Raw genomic sequence first — 22345 nt, 5'->3', positions numbered from 1 at the left:
AACGTCGGAATGAACGGGGAGCCGCTGGCCGTGCTTCCTCAACCCCCCGCTTAACGCCTGACCCCCCCCCCCAGCTCCCCTGAGCTGCCCGCGATGAGTAGCTCACGCCCCCCGAGGTGGAGTGAGCTGGGGCCCTGCCCTCGCACGCCCGTCTGTGGAGGCAACGCGTGCCAGCATCCTGTCCCGCCAGCCCTGCGAAGCCGGAGCCCGACGCCTGCTGGCTGCGTGGACGGCGGGGCGGCCTGGTCTGTCACGGGGACTCAGCACCGGCCCCAGACGCCAGGCAGGCAGCCCCCGACCTGCGGGCACGGAGCGGGGTGAACGGCTGGCTCTCGGAGGGCCCGGCGTCCTTCGCATCTTCTTTGGGCAGCCGCGCCCGATTTCCCTGGGGCTTGGCCTGCGTCCCTCTCTCGCCCGGGGACCTATGGCCACGCCGTGCCCGCCGAAGCCCCTGCCGACGCTGAGCCCGGACAGAGCTGGAGGGAGACCGAGAAGGCAGCCGCTCGCCTGCTCCCTCGCCGGGAGGTGGAAGGGCCGCTCCTACTCGGGCTCGCCCAGCCCCACGCCGGGAGCTGCCCTGCCCGACTCCACCCTCGGCCAGGTCAGCGGAGACGCCCTCTGCCGCTCCCCCCGCCCGTCGTCAGGGGCTCCTGGGGCCCCCCGAGGAGCTGGAGGCGGCTGGAGGGAGGGGCGCCGGTCAGAGGCAGGGCGGTCTGAACGCGTGGGCGGCAGGTGGCGGAAACGGATCAACGTCGGCCCCGGAGAGCGACCCGTGTCCCTCCCGTCGGTGCAGCGAACTGTGCGGGGTGAGGGGTGCTGGCCGGCCTGTGAGAACTTTCTCTTCATACTTTTTCAATAAATCGAAACGTGTTCTAAAGCTTATTACAGAGAAGATAAAGGAGCTTTCTGTACAGATACAGAAGTAGCTCCAAGACGCAGAGTAACCGCAGGCGCAGGGGAAGCAGGCACGCAGTTTGCTTTTCTGTGTGTAGGAGACGGGGATGCGGACGTGGGCCGGGCGGAGGAGACCATAATTTCCCACTTCCTTGTAGTTGTAAAAAGCAACTTGGAAGGACACACAAGGAAGTAATATTTAAGCAGGTGGAGGACTCACTTGAATATATCAACACAAATGGAACCCCAAACTGCTGAAAACCGCCTGTCGGTTCGGCCGTCGGGTTGAGCTTCCAGCCCCTTCTGGCAGCAGCCCGGCCCCGGCGCTCTCTGCTTGGCTTTCTCCCGCTGCCCGTCGTCTCTTCTCTCCGGGAATCTGGGTCACGGAGAGCGAGCTGATCTGGACGCAGGTCTCACCCGGGCGGGTGGGGACATCCAGGCAAAGCCTCACTGGAAGCTGGTGGGAATGTGTTTTTTAAAAAATATTTATTTTTGGCTGCGTCCTGTCTTCGTTGCGGCACACGGGCTCAGTTGCCCCGCACGGGCTTAGCTGCCCCGCGGCATGTGGGATCTTAGTTCCCCGACCAGGGATCGAACCCGGGCCCTCGGCAGTGAAAGCGCTGAGTCCTAACCACTGGACCGCCGGCACATTCCCAAGGAGAGAATATTTTTAAAGGGGAAAAAGTATTTAGCAGAATGTTGAGAACACGGGAAGCTGCCCAGTGACAGGAGGGCAGTCCATCCCCGGGGGCCCCGAGTTCCCCATCCCCAGTCGCCCACAGAGCACATCCCGGGGCCGGTGTGCGTGGCTTCGGCAGCAGCAGGGATGACTCGTGCGTCATACACACCGTGAAGAGCCCGATTCCCTGGCATTTTTAGGTGCAGGAAGCTGCCACGCCTGCCCCACCTCCCGCCCGGGATCCTGCCTGGACCAGCGCCGACCGATGGGAGACCGGACTGATGACCTCTTCTCCTCCAGTTCCCGCGGCGGTGATGGTGGTCGCCAGTCTCACGTACCCTGACACCGAGTCCATGGCAGGTGTCGTCTGGGCGACGTCCGTGTAAAGACCGCGTCTCCTCACTGCACCATGAAGCTCCCCTGGCAGCTTGATGTCACCCGTCATCACCCCAGCCCGCTTGGCTGCAAACAGAAATGTCCACCGTGTTAGACGGGGCCTGACAGACGCCGGACGAAGCCCACGGCCCCAGCCCGGGCGTCCTCTGCCAGGGCTTCCCCGCAGCTGACGTCGGAGGATGCACCCCCATGACAGAGGCCCGCTCCACAGCGCTCGGTCAGTGACTGTCCTGCTGGTGTCGGCCCAAGTGGTCATTTTCCTGCCAGGACTCTTCCTCTGGCTCATAACCCCAGTTCCTTCACAGTGGAAATGATGCAGCCAATCGACGGCTCTGCACAAAACAGCAAAGGCGTCCAAGTAGCAGGGAGAGAGAAGGTCACGGTCGGGGCTCACCAGTCTTGTCTAAGGACACAGAACCCATACGCCATGAGAAAAATGAAGGACCGTGTAAAAGAAGCAGTTTTTGCAGGTTAAAAATATAAAGTCAAGAGAGAAGTGACAAACTGGGAGAAAATTATTTACAAAATAAATAATACAGAAAGGAGCGCCTATAGTGCAGTAAGAAACTCAATAGTAATAAACAGCCAAAGTACAAGGTTGGTTTACAGAGGAGAAATACAACTGGATTTTTAAATACAGAGAAGTTGCTCAATCTTACTCATGATTAAAGAAATGAAATTAAAATGTGAGAACTTTGTATCTTTCTGATTCAGCCAAGGTAATGTTTGCGTCACACGGCTTTGGGGAGGGTGCAGAAAAGGCACTCGGGTTTGGTTGGCAGAGAGCCCTTTCTGGAAGGCAATTACTTGCATCGAAATCAAAAGCACACGTTCCCTGTGACTTCCACCGCTAGGGATGGAGTCTGCAGCCTCCGTGGTACCTGTGTGCCCAGGTGACGCCTGCACCAGGATGTCCAGTATGGCTGGCTCTCGTGGGGGGACGCTTCAAACAGCAGGAAACTTGGCGTCCATCCGGGAGGATGCCCCCGACACACACGCACCCGGTCCGTGTGCCAGGACCGTGTCCAGTGGACGGCGATGGCCAGGGCAGGTCCTTAAGTGCCGACACGGCCCTGTCTCAAAGGCAAACACGTAGGACAAAGTACAGAACTATGCGTGAAGTGGCCACCACTGTGCGAAGGGACAGGTGTGCACGACACCGATTTGCGTACGCGTCTGCCGGGCAGCGGGACCTCGGCCAGAGCGGGAAGTGGGTCCTCGCCCGCGGCCCCGTCCCCCGTGGCCCCGCCCCCCGTGGCCCCGCCCCCTCCCATCCGCCCACAGACAGCTCCCAGGGGTGTGTCCTGCTTTCCCGACGATCTCGAGCAGGACTCCTGGGAAGGGGTCTACTTTCTAAGCAGGAAAACGTCAAGGTTCCATTTCTGGGTTTTGGACGATGGGCAGAACGAGGGCGGACTCCGTCTCGGGCGCAGGCGCGTGTGAGAGGGCTGCGCGGGACCCTCGTGCTGCGGCGCCGGAGGCCCCCACTGCTGGTGCTCGAGGGGAGGCACAGACCACCCGGGGCCGTGAGCACTCTGCAGAGAAAGGCCCGGGACCCCGCGTGACGCGACCAAGCGCCCCTCCGTGGCCGTGGCTGAAGCCTGCGGTGGGCTCACCGGGGGCCAGCCGAGCAGGGCCCAGTGAAGGGACGGCCTCATTCAGCACCATCCACCCGGGTGAACGTGGAGGACATCTTGGTGCTAAACATAGAAAGAAACCCACCCAAACGGCGACGCCCTGCCCAGGGGGCGGGGTGGGGCGGGACCTCCAGGCCACCTGCCTCTCCTGCTTTGCGGGGGCTGAAACGGCTGTGGCCTTGTGCCCCGGTGCAGGGCCCGGGGAGCAGGACAGGCGACTCCTACAGCCGTCCCCATGCCGCACGACACCCACGTAGCAAGTGTTAGAGGCCAGTGACAGACGGCAAACAGTAAAGAACTCACAAGCCAAACAAGGAAGAAACTGCCCACGGTTACTAGCTAGAAAAGGTGTTTTCCTCCCATTTTATTTGATAATACATTTTCACAGAAACAGGATATTATTTACAAATATACAGGTAAGAGACTGCTGGTCAAAAATCTTAAACCTAAAATGTCATCAAAAATTAATTTACAAAACCCGCCAACCGTCCAGGAGCCCCAGCGGGATGGTCTTTGCAGGACGGGGCTCTCTGCTCTGCCAGCTCCTGGGGCCCCAGGCCCAGCCGCCCACGGCCGAGTCTCAGGAGGCACTGGTCTGCATGTTTTTGGAAGCTGCGAGCATCGCTCTTACTTTGGCCATGAGGTCCTGTGCGAGGAGAGACAGAGGGCATCCCTGGGGCTCCCGTTAAGACTCGGGAAGCGGACGCTCCACACAGGGAAGTAGCTCGCGAACGTGTTAGCGGGTGAAGACCGAGGAAACTGGGGGCAACGTGCTGGGTGGCTGGGGACACACCCAGGCAGGCTCAGGGCCCAGGAGGAGACGCTCAGGCCTGGCCGGGAAGGAGGAGACGGGGCTGCCCGGAAAGGGGGGCCCAGGGACCAGCGGCCCCGGGCAACGCCGACACCACGGCCTCCAGGGGACCAGCCGGGACCCCCCGTCAGGACCCACAAGATGAGGGGACACAGGGAGTGGAAACTAGGCCCTTTAGAAGAAGATGGGAGGAAAGAGAGACCCACTCCCACCTTACCTGAGTGATTTTGCTCTGCACGGAAGAAACAATTGCTGAGGAGATCTGACCGTCTTTTTCCTGAGAAACTCCCCTAACGCAAGTAAAGAGAGAGGTCAGAGGCTTAAAATATACTTTAAAAAGCCGTTTTACCTGTTTCCGGTATCCTTAAAAAAGAAATCAACATTATAAATATATGTATTTCACTTTTATATTTTATGTAACACATTTGAAATATTTCATAAAATGCAACATTACTCAAAGATATGTTCATATAAACATTATATAAGACACATCAAAAAAAAAAAAAAGAGATGAAGAAAAGGACAGAAGCATAGAAAGCTAGCGCCACACTCCCTGAGTCTGACCACAACCCGAGTGGGCGCCTCTGGCGCATCGTGAGGACTTTCGGGGGCCTGGACACGACACACAAGTGGTGGTCGGGGCCTGCACTGAGTCACATTTTACCTTTAAAGAAGCCGCACCTTAGATTCTGACCCACCTCACGTGAGCTGCGGCCTCTGCTGCTCACCCACCAGCATCGGGCACTGTAACGCACACTTGCGGAAGCAGGGGGTCTACAGGCGGGATGGAGGACCTGATCCCCTGCCCCCGACCCCTGCCCAGGCTCTGGGTGGGTGGGTGTGGGCGGGCGGCTTTTCGAAATGGGACTGTCTGGCAAATGTCCCCCGACAACCACGGGCAGCCAGGCAACGGGGGTCACCTGCGCTGGCACGGGGAGACGGCGGGACCATCAGTGTGGACGCCGACATCCCCACGGCCTGTGCGGTCAGGAAGTGACGGGTTCACCCCTGCCTGTTCGGGCTAAGAGGGAGCGATGGGTGGATGGGGGTCCTGGGACCCTGTTGCTGCGGAGTCCAGTGCCTGACCCCTACTTTGGTCACAGCGGGCTCCCCAGCTCCCACCCCATACGGCCCACGTGAGGACAAGGCACCATCGGCGGGGAGCCTGGAGAGACACTGGTTTGGGGACCGCTGCTGGCACACTACGCGGCCGCCCCGCACCCGCTCACAGGGTTCCCTCTGCCCGAGCGCGGGGCGGGCGGCCCGGGGCACCGGAGGCGGCTTCTGGACCCGCGCTGCCCAGGCGGCCTCGGTGCTGACCCACCTCGGTGTCCGCCCTCTCCTCATCCGGAGCCCGAGTGACACATGCAGGAGGACGTGGGGCGCAGGGCCCGGGGCCGGGGGTCTGCCAGCCCGCCCCTCTCGGAGACCCCCGTGGCCCAGAGGTCAGGGTGGGGTTACCTGGAGCGCTCCTGGCTGGAGCCCCGACTCTCCACAGGAGAGATGCTGGCCGAGTGCCGGCGCGCGGCCTGCTTGCTCGGGGAGGCTGGCTGGGAGCCGGCCTTGGACTTGGTCCGCGACCGTGAGCGCCTCTTCTTCTTCTTCTCATGGGGGCTTCTGGAAGGAAAGCGGTTTTAGACAAAGGCACAGCGCTGGCTCTGAAGGAGTTCTGGGCGCTCTCCATGGGACAATGCGGCAATTTCACCCACCCTTCTATACACATTGACTCCTTTTTAAAGCTATACACATTTAATTAACTTGAAACGGATGGATATAACAAAATAAAAGTCGTGCAGAAGTAAAACGTAGACCACCTTCTCGGCAGAAGTCCTGAAGTCAGGTGTCTGTGGGTTTAAAACACGATCAGCACTTTATCTGCATTTAAAATAACCCAAGATAAGTAACCAAGCGCTGTTTGTACTGCTTGTTCCTTTACGCTGACTTAATGGGAACTTCCAACCAGAAGTGGAAAATCATTAACACCGAGTGCTGCGAGCACAGACGCTCGCATGTCCTTCCGGCCCGAGGCTGACGGGCCCCCGGGGCCACCTGCTCTCCCGCCGGCCCTCACGGCCGTGCCTCGCTGCCCACGGCCCACGTCCTCCGAGTCGCCAAGGCCCGTGATTCCACGTCAGAAACGCCCCCCAGCTCCTCCTCCCCCTCCAGACCCGCAGCCCGCACTGCACTTTGCCTGGGCCCACCGCCTCCCGCCCAGAGGCAGGTCTCACTCCACTCCACGCCCTGCCCTGTGACCCGCCTCCCCACGGCCCTGAAGCACAGCCAGCAAGAGGGAATGTGCAGGTGGCGGAAGCGCTGAGGTGCAGGCCCCTCCCCGCTTCTCCTGAGACCACCGTTGCCCGCCCTTCAGAACCCGCGGGCGCCACAGCTGCAGGCCGCCCTCCTGCTGGGACCGTCTCCTGGAGTCTCTGCAGGCACAGGTCACCGCTGGTTTCATCAGCCCCCGTCTCAGTTTCTGCCGCTCCCCCCTTCCTCCCGGGCTGCGTGTTGCTGCAAAGCACGAGAGGGTGGATCCCTGGCCGTGGGCAGCTGGGCGACCCGACAGGAACTGGACCTCGGGAGACACCGCCCGATGCCCGCGCCCTCGTCCTCAGAGCGCGGCCGGGGGGTGGACGACGGGCTCCTGGCGCTGTCACTTCCCCTGCGTGTCGCCACTGCTCTCGATACGCACGTCCTGGGTCACCGCCTGCACAGCTCACACCCCTCCTGGCTCCTCGGGACTCAGGTGGCTCACGGGCCCTTCCCAGCCTGGAGACACCCCAGGGCCTGTCTACACGCCCACCCACCCCAAGACCAGTGCACCTGTCAGCCCGCCTGTCACTCGTCGGGGCACTTCCCTGGGGCGGTCCCGTGGACCCCTGGTGCAGGCGGCTGCTGGCCAGCGAAGCAAGCTGACCCTCCCGCCGGGCAGGGCGCGGCTTTCTGGCTCTGCCTCAACAACACGGAGCTGGCCCTGGGTGGTGGCAGCCGGGCAACTTCAGTTCAGCTGTGGGAAGTGTCCCTGGTGCGCTGGCCTACGTGCAGGCCAGGAGCAAGAGAAGTGGTCCATAAAGAAGAGGTGCTGGGTACACAGAAGTGCGAAGTGCACACCACAGGCCTACTTCCTACGCTGCAGACGTTTTGTGACTTTTTGTCTGTAAACACATGGCTAGGATTTCAAAGGAAGCAGCAAATAAAAAAATAAATAAAATATTTATTTGGGACATGACATACGTCCCAAATGATTTCAGCCCCAAATCCGGCTAAGTTCCTACGGCTGCCTACATGAATTAATTAAAGGTAGGTGAGCAATCCTGAACTGTAAATCACGTTCAATTTCACTACAACTTGATCTCATGACAAGACTTTCTAAGCGTTTCCTTAAGGAATTAACTAATCTTTTTGTTTTTTAAATTGAGGTGTGCTTTATATCCAGCGAAATGCAAAGGTCTGAAGTGCTATTTGATGAGTTCTGGCAGACATGGTGAAACCCAGACCCCTGTCACGACCAGGAAATTCTACCATCCAGAAGGTTCTTCCACTGATGCTGTCAGGCATCTGCGTCCCCTGCCCCACCATCACAGATACGCACTGCTCTGATTTCTATCACATGAATGAAAACTTCAGATAAATCGCATCACACAGTATTAGTCTTCTGTGACTGGCTTCTTTCGCTCAGCAGGATGTTTCTGAGATTCTTCGTGAGGTGGGTTTCTTTTCGCTGCTGGGTAGCATTACACTGTATGAATCTGCCATCACTGGTTGAGGCTTTCTCCTGTTAACAGACACTTGGGTTGTTTCCGGTTTTTAGCAATTACAAACCAAGTTGCGTCTGTGGTCAAATGTTTATGGCGAGTAAACACCTGGGACTGGCACGGTCAGGCCATGCAGCAGTATACGTTTAACTCTGTAGGAAACCACCAAACTGTTTCCCAAGTGTTTCAACACTTAGTCATGCCCGTCTTGCTTATTTTCGGCCGTTCTTGTCAGTGTAAAGAACACCTCACTGTGGTTTTAATCTGCATTTTCCCGACAGATGACTGAGGAAGCTGGGCACCTTTTCATATGCTACCTTCACTGGCTATTTAAATATATTCTTTTTTTCCACCAAGGTATCTGTGGTTTATTTATCAAGAGAAACTATTCCTTAGCCCAGATATGCACAGTTCATAGTTTCGAAACACAAGTATGTGACAAACTACCGTGGAACTCAACCCAAAGAGATTCTTTACATTCCAAAATCACTTTGCACTCTAAGAGATACCAGCCTTCCTCATCTCCTCAAAATCTTCTACGGAATCATCACTTCTGTAGACATCCTCCTTCTTGGTTCAGCCACAGCAAGCTTACAGACAGCTTGCAACACCCGGGGACACACCGAATGCCCCAGCAGCAGGAAACTGCAGACGCCTGGCCAGGAGGCTGCACAGCTGAGGTCTCGCTAAGGGACTCGAAGCTCTTCTCCTCGACAGCTCGATGACGACAACCTTCCAGACCGATGGAGAAATGGACCGCAAATACATTCTTCTATGAAATGTCTCTCAAGCCCTCTGCCCCTTTTCTAATTGGGCTGCCTTTTTGGAATTGACATAGGCCTTTGTCAAAGATACACATTGCAAATATTTCTCCCCGTCTGGGGCCTGCCGATGCACTTTCTTAACTGTCCCTTTTGAATGAAGTTTTTAATTTCAATGAAGTCAAATTTATAATTTTTTTCTCTTACGGTGGGATTTTCTACATCCTCAGGAATCTCTGCCACCTCATAAATGTATTCTCCTTGTTTCTTCAAAAACAGAATGGTTCTAGTTTTCATGTTTAGGTCTGTGATCCATCTTGAGTTAAGCTTGGTATCTGGGGTACAGGTCACTTTTCTTCCATTCTGATGTCCAGTTGTTCAATCAAGTTGTGCTGAAAGGACTTTTCCTCACTGCACTGTTTTGGCTCTTCACCTTTTTCAGGTGTACAGCGCACACTGATTACTGTAGCTCTCTAGTAAAGTCTTGAATTGGTAGCAAGAGTCCTCCAACTTAGTTTTCAAGGTTGCTTTAACCGCTAGTCAGCGCGCCAGTATCTACAAGAAGCCTAGGGGAGTTTTGATTGGGATTGTATTGGATCTGCAGATCATTTTGTGGAGAAGAGCCATCTGAACAATACGGAGCCTTCCAATCCATGAATATGGACTTTCCCTCCATTTATTTAGGTTTCCTAAACATTTTCTCTGAAATGTTTTGTGATTTTCAGTGTAGAGAGATCTTATACATATTTCCTTACATTTATCCATAAGTACTTTGCTTTTTTGATACTGTTCCAATTAGTATTGTTTTTAACTTCATTTTTCGGTTCTTCTAGGCCAGTATACAGAAATAAACTTAGAGGTTCCTTAAGATTTTACATGATTATGTAAGAAGACACAGTTTTATGCTCTCCTTTGCAATCTTTAGGCCTTCTATTTCTTTTTTCTTGCCGCACTGTCGAGGCTATGAATTCTATTACAGAGCAGACACCTTGGCCTTGTCTCCGATCTCAGGGGGAAGGTACCAGTAAGTGTGATGCTAGCTGTAGGTTTTGCAAAGATGTCCTTTGGGAATTCCCTGGCGGTCCAGTGATTAGGACTCCACACTTCCACTGCTGAGGGCCCGGGTTCAATCCCTGGTTGGGGAACTAAGATCCCACAAGCCACAGGGTGTGGCCAGGAAAAAAAAAAAAACATGCCCTTTACCAGATGGAGAAAGTTTCCTTCTATTCCTGCTTTGCCAAGTTTTTTTTTCCCCCCCTTTTTTCTTTTTAATGAATGGGTGATGAATTGTGTCAAATATTTTTTCTGCATCTATTGAGATGTCATATGATTTTCTTCACTTTTTCTGTTAATACTGTGAATTACAATGACTGGTTTTTGAATGTTAAAGAACCTTGCATTTCTGAGACAAAACCCATTTGGTCCTGATGTATTATCCTTTTAGTTAATTGCTAGACTCAAATTAGCTAATACTTTGTTAAGGATTTTTGCACTTATTTTCCTGAGAGTATTAGTTTATGAATAAACACATGCGTGTGCACACACATCCACACCCCCCCCCAACAAAACACACCACACTCCACACCACACAGATGTGCACACACTGTTCATCTGCTTTAGGACGGTCTCATGAAATGAACTGGGAAGTGTTCTCTCTTCTATTTCCTTTGAAGTGTCTTTAAAATTGGTTATCCCTTTTTTCTTGAATGTTTGTTAGACTCTATTGATAAAAGTCATCTGGGCCTGGAGTTTTGTGGAAAGGTTTTAAATTATAAATTCAGTTTCTTTAGCAGATGTGGAGCTACTTAGATTTTCCATTTCTTCTGCTGTCCATTTGGGTAGTTTGTTTCTTTTTTTTTTTTTTTAATAAATTTATTTATTTATTTATTTATGGCTGTGTTGGGTCTTCGTTTCTGTGCGAGGGCTTTCTCCAGTTGCGGCAAGCGGGGGCCACTCTTCATCGCGGTGCGCGGGCCTCTCACTGTCGCGGCCTCTCCCGTTGCAGAGCACAGGCTCCAGATGCACAGGCACAGTATCTGTGGCTCACGGGCTTAGTTGCTCTGCGGCATGTGGGATCTCCCCAGACCAGGGCTCGAACCCGTGTCCCCTGCATTGGCAGGCGGATTCTTAACCACTGCGCCACCAGGGAAGCCCGGGTAGTTTGTTTCTTTCAAGGAATTTGTCCATTTCACCTATGCTGTTAAATTAACCAGAATGAGATTTATTTCCTTATTATCCTTTTAATGTCTATAGGGTCCTTCATTCTTGATCAATCTAAATAAAGATTTATCATTTTTAAAAATCATTTTCAAAGAACCATCATTTGGTTTTACTGTTTTCCTCTGTGAGTCTGTTTTCTATTTTGTTGATTTCTGATCTTACTTTTATTATTTCCTTGCCTCTATTTACTTTGAGTTTAATTTGTTCTTCTTTTTCTAGCTTAAGACAGAAGATTAGTTTTTAGACCTTTCTTTTTTTTTCTAATATAAACACTTAAAGTTACTAACTTCCTTCTGAGTACAGCTGCAGAAGGAGTATGTTACATTTTCATTATCATTCATTTCAACATATTTTCTGCTTTCTCTTGTGATTTCTTCTTTGACCTATGGGTAATTTAAAATGTGTTAACTTCCAAGTATTTGGGGACTTTCCAGATACCCTTCTACAGATTTTTATGTGGTAGGAAAACATACTCTGTGTCATCTGAGTCTTTTGGAATGTGCTGGGACTAATTCAGTGTTACAGGGAACGATTTAGCCTGGTGACTGACCCACGCGCATGTCACGAGAGTGTGCATGCTTCACTGCAGGTGGTAGCGTTTAGCTGGTTAACAGTGCTGTTCATATTTGCTGCATCTGTAGTGTTCTACTGCCTGCCTTTCCCTTTAGTTCTGTCAGTTTTGTTTCAAGTATTTTAAAGCTCTTTTATTCAATGCACGCATATAAAACATTATGCCCTCATGAAGAGCTGGCCCCTTCATCATTATGAAACTGCCTTCTTTATCTCTAGCACCACTTTTTCAAGTCTGCATGGTCTCCTGTTAATACAGCCACACAACCTTTCTTCTTATTAGCATTGTACAGTGTATCTTTTTTCTATCTTTTAGATCTTAACCTATCTGTATATTTAAAGTGTCTCTTATAAGCAGCTTAGTATTAAGTTTTGCTTTTTAATGCAGTCTAAAATCTCTGCCTTTTAACTAGAGTTTTTAGTCTGCTTACATTTAATGTAATTATTTGTATGGATGGTGTTAACAATCTTCTTGTTTTCTAGCTGTCCATTTGTTCTTTTTCCTCCTCTTCCCCACTTTTCTGCTGTCTTTTACATTAATAAAGCATTTTTATGGTTCTCTTTAACAGTCTCTATTGGATTTTTAACCTTTTTTTTTTTTAGTGGTTGCTCTAGAGAATTATGATATGCATCTTTCAATTGTCATAATCTACACTGAGTTAATAACGCTTCATGTATGATACAAGAACCACAGAACAGTAGCATATTCCCATTCACTCACTCAACAAGCGTTTGCTGATGTGCTCAGTGAGTGCTGAGCTGTAGGAATTCAATGCTAAACCCTGCCCCCCACCCTAACCAATCACATACTATTTACTGTCATAAAGTAACTGGAACTTCCTGTTGGAGTGTACTGTAATATGATTTGGCTAAACATTTTCATGAATTTTACTTTTAAAAATATTCACTCTGCCCAGATCTGGATCTCCAAACACTAGAAGGAACCAGGATTCCTAGGAGAAACAGCTGACCCCAGGTCTGGGGCAGGGAAAGCACCAGCTAAGCCTGGAATATCTTGGGCCAAAAGTGACAAAGTACTCAAAGAATAATGGGGCCAAATGTGAGACAATGTTACCATCAAATAGAATATAATGGCAACGGATTGTTGCACAACAAATAAAAAACAAATCCCCAAACCCAAAGTCCACAGTGATACTAAAACAAAGGGGGGTGTTTAGAGAAGAAATGAGGAGAAAGCTGCTGGCCACAGGACACTCACACTGTTCCAGTGCCACCCCACAGATGACTTGTTAGTTCAAAGAGGAAAAGGTACAATTACACAGCAGACACAACCAAGTGATCAAACTCAGTGTCACTGGCAATGGGACAAAGGGACACTTGTGTGCCTCCTGGTGTGATGCAATGGGAAGTTACACAACTTGCCAAAAATACTTAACATGAACACAGCCAAAAGGACACAGTAAGACAAATCCAGAGTGTGGGACCTTCAATGATACAGGTGACCTGGGCTTGTCAAAGTCATGAAATATACACTCACAGGAGGGTGTGAGGGAGGGAGGAAGAGGAGGAGAGAGAAAGGAAAGCAAATGTGGCAAAACGTTAACACTGAATCAAGCTACAAGTTACATGCAGATGGGTGTTTTTAAGTAGTAAGTTAAAAACTTTCTAGTAAGTTAAAATTTTTTCAGAAATAGAAGTCAGGGACCTCCCTGGTGGTGCAGTGGTTAAGAATCTGCCTGCCAATGCAGAGGACGTGGGTTTGAGCCCTGGTCCAGGAAGATCCCACATGCCGTGGAACAACTAAGCCCGTGCACCACAGCTACTGAGCCTGCGCTCTAGAGCCTGCGAGCCACAGCTACTGAGCCTGCACTCTAGAGCCCGTGCTCTGCAACAAGAGAAGCCACCGCAGTGAGAAGCCCATGCACTGCAACGAAGAGCAGCCCCCGCTCGCCGCAACTAGAGAAAGCCCACGTGCAGCAACGAAGACCCAACGCAGTCAAAAATAATAAATAAATTAATTAATTAAAAAAATGTTAAGTTAAAAAAAAAAAAGAAAAAGAAAATAGAAAAAAAAAAAGTCAGTGAAAGCAGCACTCAGTGATCAGCTTGTAGAAATAATCCTTCAAATCTGGCAGGAGGCACTTTCCCCTCAGTCGGGGTGACCTGACGGGATTAAAGAGACCCTGACTTGGCGGACGAGTTAGTCGCCTGCTGCCACACTGAAGCAGAGACCCTGAAGCTACTCCGAGTAGAAGGACTGAGGGGACAGCCTGACTGCTGGGTTCACACAACTCGCCTGCTAACAGAACACATTCTTGGCCTACAGAAACTCGGGGTTTGTAATCAAGCCCAGGAAGTCGACCAGTAATCGTGCACGTGTTCACCTCTACTGGGCTCCTCCTGAGTCCACCACTGTCCGCGACCCCTGAGTCAGGTCACAGGCTTGATCCCGTCTATCAGGGCAGGGTAGCCAGGCCCTGCAAGTAAGCTGAATCTTAACTTCTTTTGTCTGACTTATTAAAGTTCTGATGATAACACAAGCTCTGATGAATCCTAATATAATCACCGTCTTCTCTAGTGATAGCTCTTTTAATGCAAAGGTTGATTTGAGGGCAAAGCAAGAACTCTTCTGTTAGGAGAGACCTTCGGCTACAAGGAATTAATTTTAGACCATGCCCTTTACATATACCAAGGGTGATGATAAATTTCAAATGTCAATTACTTGCATAAGGAATAAAATTTAAAATGGACTTCAATTTTCATCATTTTACCCTGCAACAGTCACGTATGCTTAGTGTGGGAGTTCCAAGGCAAAAAATGAAATTTATAAACAGACGGAGTGAGTCTGTACATGAAGCCTTCACTGAAATATATCAGTTTTACAGCTCCTTTCCTGATTTTTCTGTTTTAAGAAAAAGAGATGACATTTTATCATTTAATGGAACTATTGCATAACTAGCCAGACTGCAGGAACATTTTTCAGTTAGAAATGCCTTTCAGAACTGCTCCTGCATGTATACATGTAGCTGATTCACTTTGCTATACAGCAGAAACTAACACAACATTGTAAAGCAACTATACTCCAATAAAGATGTTAAAAAAAAAAAAAAAAAAAAAGAACTGCTCCTGTTGAGGGTGTTTGCTGATGGAGGGGCGTCTCTGAGGCAGGTTTGGGTGATGGCTGGGTTCATTTGTCCAAGAATGGTGGACACCTGAAATGCAGATGTGTCCTCTGGAAGACTCTGGAAGGTTCTGGAACCCCGGGTGTCCTGACACTCAGCAGCATGGCGTCATGAAGTCTGAGACTACGATGGGCAACAATGGCGTCTTGCCCTTTTCTGGGTGTCTCGGTTACCGGGACGGCAATGTTCCTTGTCTACCTAGCAGAGCCGGGGCCCGCCTTAACTCCAGTGCAGGGACACAAAAAACGGGAAGCCCTCGTTTTCAGAGAGAATGGAAATACAGAAGCCAAGTGACATAAAGCATTCAGGTGGCATCACCCACGCTGGACGGGACGATCCCCAGATGGCACCCCTCAGCTGAGAGGGAAACGCCCACTGGTCCACCGGCCATGCTCCTGGCTTGGGTCCTGTGTCTCAAGTCAGTGGTGGTGCCAGGGCCTCTGGTGGCAGAGGTCAGCCCCAGAGCTCTCTTCCTGGGAGCGGGGGCAGGGGCCCTGGCTTGCTGAGCGTCCAAGGCCCAGACTGGGGGTGACGGCGACATGGGAACCAGCCTCTCTCACTCTCCTCAACTAGACAGGTCTCTCCTAGCGGTCAAGGGGCCAGAGGATGGGCCCTCTCCCTGCTCTCAGACCCCACGAGGACCCTGTGGCCTTCTCCTGGGAGCTGCAGCCGAGGCGTGGCCACCTGGGCAGCAGGAGGGATCCACCTGAGACCTGAACTTCGGATTCTCCTTGTCACTCGTCCCTCCACTCCTTTCCCTTCTCGACACGTACAGGGTAAGGAGCTGTGTGTGGGGGTCTAGGGGCAGCTAGACTTGGGGGAAATGTGACCCCAAGAGCTCCCAGCAGGGCCAACCAGCTGCAAAGACAGGCGGGCTCCAGCACAGGCAAGCGCCCTCTGCTTCTGAGTTCCAGAGCAGTGCAAACGCTGCCAGGATGACTCGGGATCGGCCAAAGCGGCTGCTCCCCGGTTCCGGACAGCTCTGTGCCGGAGACGTGGGAGCCCCACCTTCCAGCGCAGGTCCCGTGTCTGCGAAAGCTCCGCCGCCTACCTGGACCGGGTCCGCTTCCTGCTGACTCCAGGGCTGTTACTCATTCGGTAGGCGGTGGGGACACTCCTGTCCTCCCGCCGTCTCTCGGGGGAGTGCGCTCGTCTCCGAGGGGACCGGGACCGGGACCTGGCAGAGGAAAGCAGGCATTTCAGTCCTGTGTGGGGTGGGCAGGGGAGCACCTCCACTGCTGAGACGGAGGCCAGCCCTGGCCTGAGCCCGTGGGGCATGGCGGGTCCCTGCCTGTCCTTTCAAGGCCCGCCCCCCGCCTCCCTACTCTGCTGACCCGGAACTGGATCCAGGCTCACAGGCAGAACGCTCATCACACCAATGCTAAGCTTCTAAGCGGGGCACAACTCATGCTGAGGCCGGAGCCATGAGCTGCTGGTCCGGACGCTCAGCGGTAGCCAGCTCCCGCGCACCGGGGTCTCCCTGCAGCTCCTGGCGGACGCGGGCCTACTGCTGCTCTTCCTTCCTCTTGCCTTTGCCCATTTGGTCTCCCTAAAGAACGTTCAGCTCACTGGTATTTCTGTCAAAATTAGGTAAGGAAAGGCAACAAGATTCAAGTGAGTTGTTTCCTCTTGTTCTGAACACTGGCAAGAGGAAGAAACGGAAACGTGATGAAGTTCGAGGACCCCCTGGAAATCTCTCTTGTTTGCACTCGTCTTATGGCCTCTCAGCGTGCAGAACAGGCTGCAGGCCCGCTGGCAGGACGCCTGAACCTTCAATCCGATTCAGACCATGCCGTTCCCAGGAAAATTTTGGCTAAATCGTTTGTTTACGAGATGTCTAATATTTTTTCCTCCCTTTCCTGTGCCTGGAAAAGGACTAGTCTATTCATGCAGTGCCGTGATCCACACAGGGCAACCATGGCCCACAGACACCAGCACGCAGAACTCCAACTCGAGACCCTCACCCACGGGGTCAAGGTCCTAACGGAGGGCCCTTTAACAATGGGTTTAGGACTCTTATTTTAGTTTTTTGTCTATTCAGTGAAATTACTGTTTTGGGGAGACCTGAAATAAGCAGAAATCTGGGCGGGGGGGGGGGGAGAATTTCTTTCTGTTCTGTTTCTATGACAACCCACTCAAAAACGATACACAGAAGAGATGTTTTGATTTTGTCATCTAAAGAAGTTCTACAAGGAATCATTTTAGTCACAGTAAAACCCCCAACAGCGCACACCGTTGTCGCAAAGATCAGCCTGTAATCACATTTCACCCTCTGTGTCACAGGGGAAACCCTGAGTCACTCCGGAAAAACACCGCAGCCACGGAATGACCTGCTCCGAGAGAAACGCGTGCCTCGGCTCTGGGGCTCCTCTGACACAACTGCTTTTCAGCTTATACAATGGTTGTGATTTTTGTTTCCAGAGCTTTCCTAAGATTTAAGTAACAGATTACAAAGGTGAGGTCAGTCAGACACCTTGACATTTTACCAGGCTTTCCCTCAAAAGAGCTCCAGGAGTCAAATCTGTTCGTGGTCGAGGCTGCCCGGTAACTGCCTTGCTGTGCTGCCGCCACTGCCGAGCTGCCCTGACAAGCCTCCGAGCTCAGCATCCCTGGGAGGCCGTGGGTCTGTGGTACGGAGGCACATACTTCACATTCAGAAGGACATGTGCTGGCCTGCGCGGTGCTAGAGCCCCGAAAAAAGCTCTGCTCAATCAAAGCCATAGCACCTACGGAACGCTTAAACACAGACTTCTACAATAAACTCAATAATCAGGAAAATAAATTAGTTTTTAGTGTCTGCAAATCCCTAACTTTGACATACAAGAGCACTTTGCAGTGGCCACTGGTACTAGCTTTCTTTGAAGTGAAGTGCCTGTTAGCAGTAGAGTCCAAGTTACCTGGGAAAAAGCCCATCTCAGAACGAAGGGCCATGAGCTACACCAGATGATACTTAGGTTTTATTTTAATTAAAGAAGCTCCAATGCTTTTATTCTGTTAAGTAGGGTCTGAATATTGCTACCATGACACAGTGCAAGAAACAGGAATTCCATTTTAGTAAGTAAATCATCTGTATAACGTGACCAGAGGCCTTCTCATAAAGAAAATGAAATAGTCTGAATTAAAAAATTTTCAAGCATAATGCAACTCAGATTTTTTTTCTTAAATGATCATAATGGTTTGCTTTCAAAGAGAGTCATAAGGAAACTTCTCATCTGAATGACAGTGATATTTATAAGTAGCTTCTTTCCACCAGCGTTTAACCATTTCAGGAACCCACTTCCTCCATTCCTGTTACTTTACTACTCACAGGTCCTCACGGAACTGAACAAGCAGCGCTGGGGACCCGGCAGCAAGGATCTGGTACCAACCAGGCTCAACAAGCAAGAGGCTCCCAGGTTTTAGTTCTTCTCAAGCTTGAACTGTGGACCCGACTTCACCCGCAAACCCTTCCTCCCCTCCTGCGGGGGCAGCGTCTCTCCCCAGCGCTGTCACCAACACGGCGGCCGGGCTCTGCCTGGGGTTACGATTCACTTCCTGGAAACCAGCACGTGAACCGGCGCCTCGGGGGAACGCCAAGCACCCCACCCTCCTCTAGGGGCCAGGATCAGGAGATTAAACCAATCGCCCTCACCGGTTTGCTACGCAGTTATCAGGGGGAAAACGTAAGGAATTACAAATTTCAAACTAAAATACGACCCCAATTTTGCCCGCCTGAGTTCTTTTTGAACATTAAATATAGCACTTGCAAAAGCCACATTAACCCCCAGATCCCAGACCCCTCCCCGAGTGAAAGCCCCGAGGGAGCCTGACTTCTGGAAGCGACACGGGGGGCCCTGACCCTCCTCCACACAGAGCACCTCGCACCGCGGGGCTGCAGAGTACCACCCAGAATCCCCCCAACCTCAGAACGAGCGAGACCAACCCCCCACCAACTAACCAACGACACGATGCCGCAGGCAATCTCATCAAAAGCTTTACAAATAAGCTGAATTTCAAGCTTCAGTCTCATTGAGCTTTGTTTTAAAATACCTACACTGTTACAAGTGGATTTTAATTTTAGGCAGTGAATTGCATGAGTACATCTTCATCCCATTAAGGTATAAAACCTAATGTGATATAAAAGTAGAAAACAACAGAGAAAGAAGTCTTATACTTTAATCAATATTGATTTAAAAGACACCGAATACTGTCTTTCGGTAATCACTATGCTTTCTGAGAAGCAAAAGACTGATTTCCAAAACTAAAGATTTTTCTATGACGAATTCACCTTTGGAGAGCCAGAGTCATCTATAATTTAAGACATATTTGATAAATGGGACTTCAACCATACGAGCATTAACATATTAACATAAAAATTACTTACGACATAAAAGCTTTTTAATCTTAACTTTCTACATTTTATATAGGATTTCAGTAATTTAATATACAAGAGAAAATATATTTCAACTGTAATATCCTACAACAGGTAGAAAGAAATATTAACAAAAGTCATTTTACTTGGAGCTGGCGGTAGTCTTTTTAAAACAATTGATTAAGTTGTGTCAGGCCCAAGAAACAAGTCTCATATATCCTATGCAGACATTATGTCTGTTATGGGTTAGTCTATCTGAAAAGACAGATAGTTAAAGAGAAAATTATGACAGTATCATTAGCAACTTCAATATTTTGGTTAAAATTTAAATTTCTTTTTTTTATACTTCAAACAATTCATATCACCAAGAATACCAACCTCTCTCATTTTATAACTGTTTATTTTATAAATCCAGTTGGATCCCTAGAAATTATTAGTGTGAGCCTGGATTAAGAAAGCAGGTCTGTAACCAGCTTAAGAAAAAATGCAGTATTTTCAAATAAAAGTCACTCTTCTCAGAAATAAGAGCTGAGGCAGGATTCTACCTGGTGAAGGTGACTTATCTGACTTATGTCCGCAGGGCCCGGAGACCCACCACGAGACAGCTGGTCTCTCCTCCGTACCTCCGGTCAGAGACCTGCAAGCGGCCTCCGGGCCCTGAGCTCAGCGGTGCTCTGATTTCAAGAAGCAGCACCGCCACATGGAAGCTTTCAAGGCAAACGCTCCTGGACAAATACTCGGAAGGTTTGGTTTTATAATATTATTTTAAAAAAATGTTATAATAAAGTTGTGCTCTGCCTTGATATTTTATCTAAACTGCAACATCAAACATCAAAGATCTGACTTATTTAGTGAACTTAAGTCAGCTGATTTAACTCAAATTAAAAGTATCACACAGATACTATTGAGATTAAAAAAAAAGTTTGAGAGTTATGAAAATACTCAGCTCTTTTTACACATAAAATATTTTAACTATAGGTCAAATTAAGGTATAATTGGTGGTTTGCCATCACAGAACTCACACTAAAAATTTTTTGAACTTAACTTTTTCTTTTAACTGAAAATTACAAACTAAGGATTAGGATTTTGCTTCTTGCAGTTCTCAGCACCGAATATATGAAAACAATATAAAATATACTTGCATATAAAATATGTAAATCTATTCTAAAATTAAAAAATATTTTAAATGTATTAAAATAATATACAAAATGACTTACTCTATTATATATAGACAGTCAATAAATATCACATAAATCCTAGAAAGTTAAAATTCCAGTGTTTCACGAACACTTCCAGTTCTGAACAGACCAACCTGTGGGAAAGGTCTGTGGCCATCACATCTGACCAGACAGGCTCACTTCAGTACTAGACACCAGCATCTACTGTATGTGCTGAGCACTCACCATGAAAACCAACTCATTTCTTACACTAGGAAACAATCTAAGGAACCCTGAGAGTTACCAATCCCCCAGATGGAAGTTTATGAATGAATTATACTCTCTTCTCTTTGAGCCCTGGAATAAAGGATAACTAGGAAGAATTTTACTGGGTATGTTATTACTCAGAGGGCTTGTACAGGCCTATTTATTTATTTCCACTATATAATGTTATAAGAAATTTTTTCAAATAAGAAACTTTAAAAAGTTTTGATATATACATACAAATTTCTGGGGACTTTCAAAAATTGAAAATATGTCAGCAAACTTGTTCATTTAATTAAACAACAACAAGCTCTGTGTGTGTGTCTGTGTGTGTGTGTGTGAGAGAGAGAGAGAGAGACAGAGAGAGAGGGAGAGAGAGAGAGAGAGAGAGAAGGAGAGGAGAGAGAGAGGGAGGAGTGATGGAACTTCTAAAGAACTAGCAAAAACGCAGAGGGCGGGACTTCCCTGGTGGCGCAGTGGTTAAGAATCCACCTGCCAATGCAGGGGACATGGGTTTGAGACCCGGTCCGGGAAGATCCCACATGCCGCGGAGCAACTAAGCCCTTGCGCCACAACTACTGAGCCTGTGCTCTAGAGCCTGCGAGCCACAACTACTGAAGCCTGCGCGCCACAACTGCTGAAGCCCGTGTGCCTAGAGCCCGTGCTCCACAGCAAGAGAAGCTACAGGAATGAGAAGCCCGCACACCTCAACGAAGAGTAGCCCCCGCTCACCACAACTAGAGAAAGCCCGCGTGCAGCAACAAAGACCAATGCAGCCAAAAATAAATAAATAAATAAATAAATTTATTAAAAAGAAATGCAGAGAGCCAAAGATCAAACTTATTCTAATTTCATTGTAGACAAGTGTAAATACTTGTCAAGCCTTTAAGGTCTGGTCTGGGTAAAAATAGGGAAAGCATGTTGTTCTAGGATATATTCAAGACAGGCAGATGTGTATACAAGTACACTTTTTTTTTTAAACATAAAAAATAAAAAGTATAGGGCACCTGCATTTTTCCCATGGAAAGGAAAGAACTAACACCAGGTGTAGAAGAAGAACTAGATCAGTACAAGTGCTGTGCTAAAGAGAAACTGAGAGAAGTCCAGTCAACATTCAGTAATAAATCAGAAGGCATGAGGTAAGTTTTAAAATTAAAAATTTGCTTTCCTGAACCTCCTGCAAGGCAGGTGCTTTAAAAAAAAGAAAAATACCTGCTTTACTAAGCAGCAAATTCTGTGATCCTTACAGGTTTTCATGTTTATTACTTCTGTTGCCTGAAATGTTAAGCTGCTTCCTCAAAAGCTGGCTCCTTGTAAAGGTGGTTTTTGGTCGAACAGTGACTGTGGGTGAGAGGTTTGGAGAAGCAAATTAATCGAGAAAACAGACGTGTGCCACTGTGCTCCCTCCTTTATGTGCACTTGTAGGTGCTGTGCCAGGGAAGCTGAACACAGCCAAGGTACAAATTCCTGCTGCTTCGCCATCTGCACATTCACAAGGAGTTAGCCCGGGAAAGCCTACTCGTTCACACCAAGCAAAAGACCCCCAACCTGTGAATCTTCCACACATTTCAGCCGATATGCTAGGCTTGCTTCTAAGACCTGTTAAAATGTAAACACCACTATTTTTAAAAAACCTGGCAGTAGCTGATGAACCTTAGAAAGTCAGGTTAAAAAAATATTTTGAAAAGATCTTATTTGGGTTGGCAGGGC

The 22345-nt window shown here is 49.5% G+C and overlaps 1 protein-coding gene across 7 annotated transcripts in view; it reads right to left on the bottom strand.

Annotated features, from left to right (window-relative positions):
* Window positions 1–3938: 3938 nt before the first annotated feature.
* The window catches only part of SFSWAP (splicing factor SWAP), an 89262-nt gene continuing 70855 nt past the window's right edge, over window positions 3939–22345 (bottom strand). For 5 of the 7 annotated variants that reach the window (XM_082417330.1, XM_082417328.1, XM_082417325.1 and 2 more), the window contains 4 exons: window positions 15915–16040; window positions 5879–6034; window positions 4635–4707; window positions 3939–4252 (listed from right to left, as the gene is read on the bottom strand). In XM_082417330.1, coding sequence (XP_082273456.1) covers window positions 4187–4252; window positions 4635–4707; window positions 5879–6034; window positions 15915–16040 — 421 coding nt within the window. In that variant the 3' untranslated portion in view covers window positions 3939–4186. Of the gene's footprint in view, window positions 4253–4634; window positions 4708–5878; window positions 6035–15914; window positions 16041–17336; window positions 17547–22345 lie in introns of all 7 variants that reach the window. The other 2 variants (XM_082417331.1, XM_082417326.1) reach the window with 2 other exon arrangements.

Source organism: Balaenoptera physalus (genome assembly GCF_965194825.1).
Source record: "Balaenoptera physalus genome assembly, chromosome: 12".
Classification (NCBI taxonomy): domain Eukaryota; kingdom Metazoa; phylum Chordata; class Mammalia; order Artiodactyla; family Balaenopteridae; genus Balaenoptera; species Balaenoptera physalus.
The sequence above is the reverse complement of the archived record's forward strand: the minus strand, read 5'-3'. Positions and strand labels throughout refer to the sequence as shown.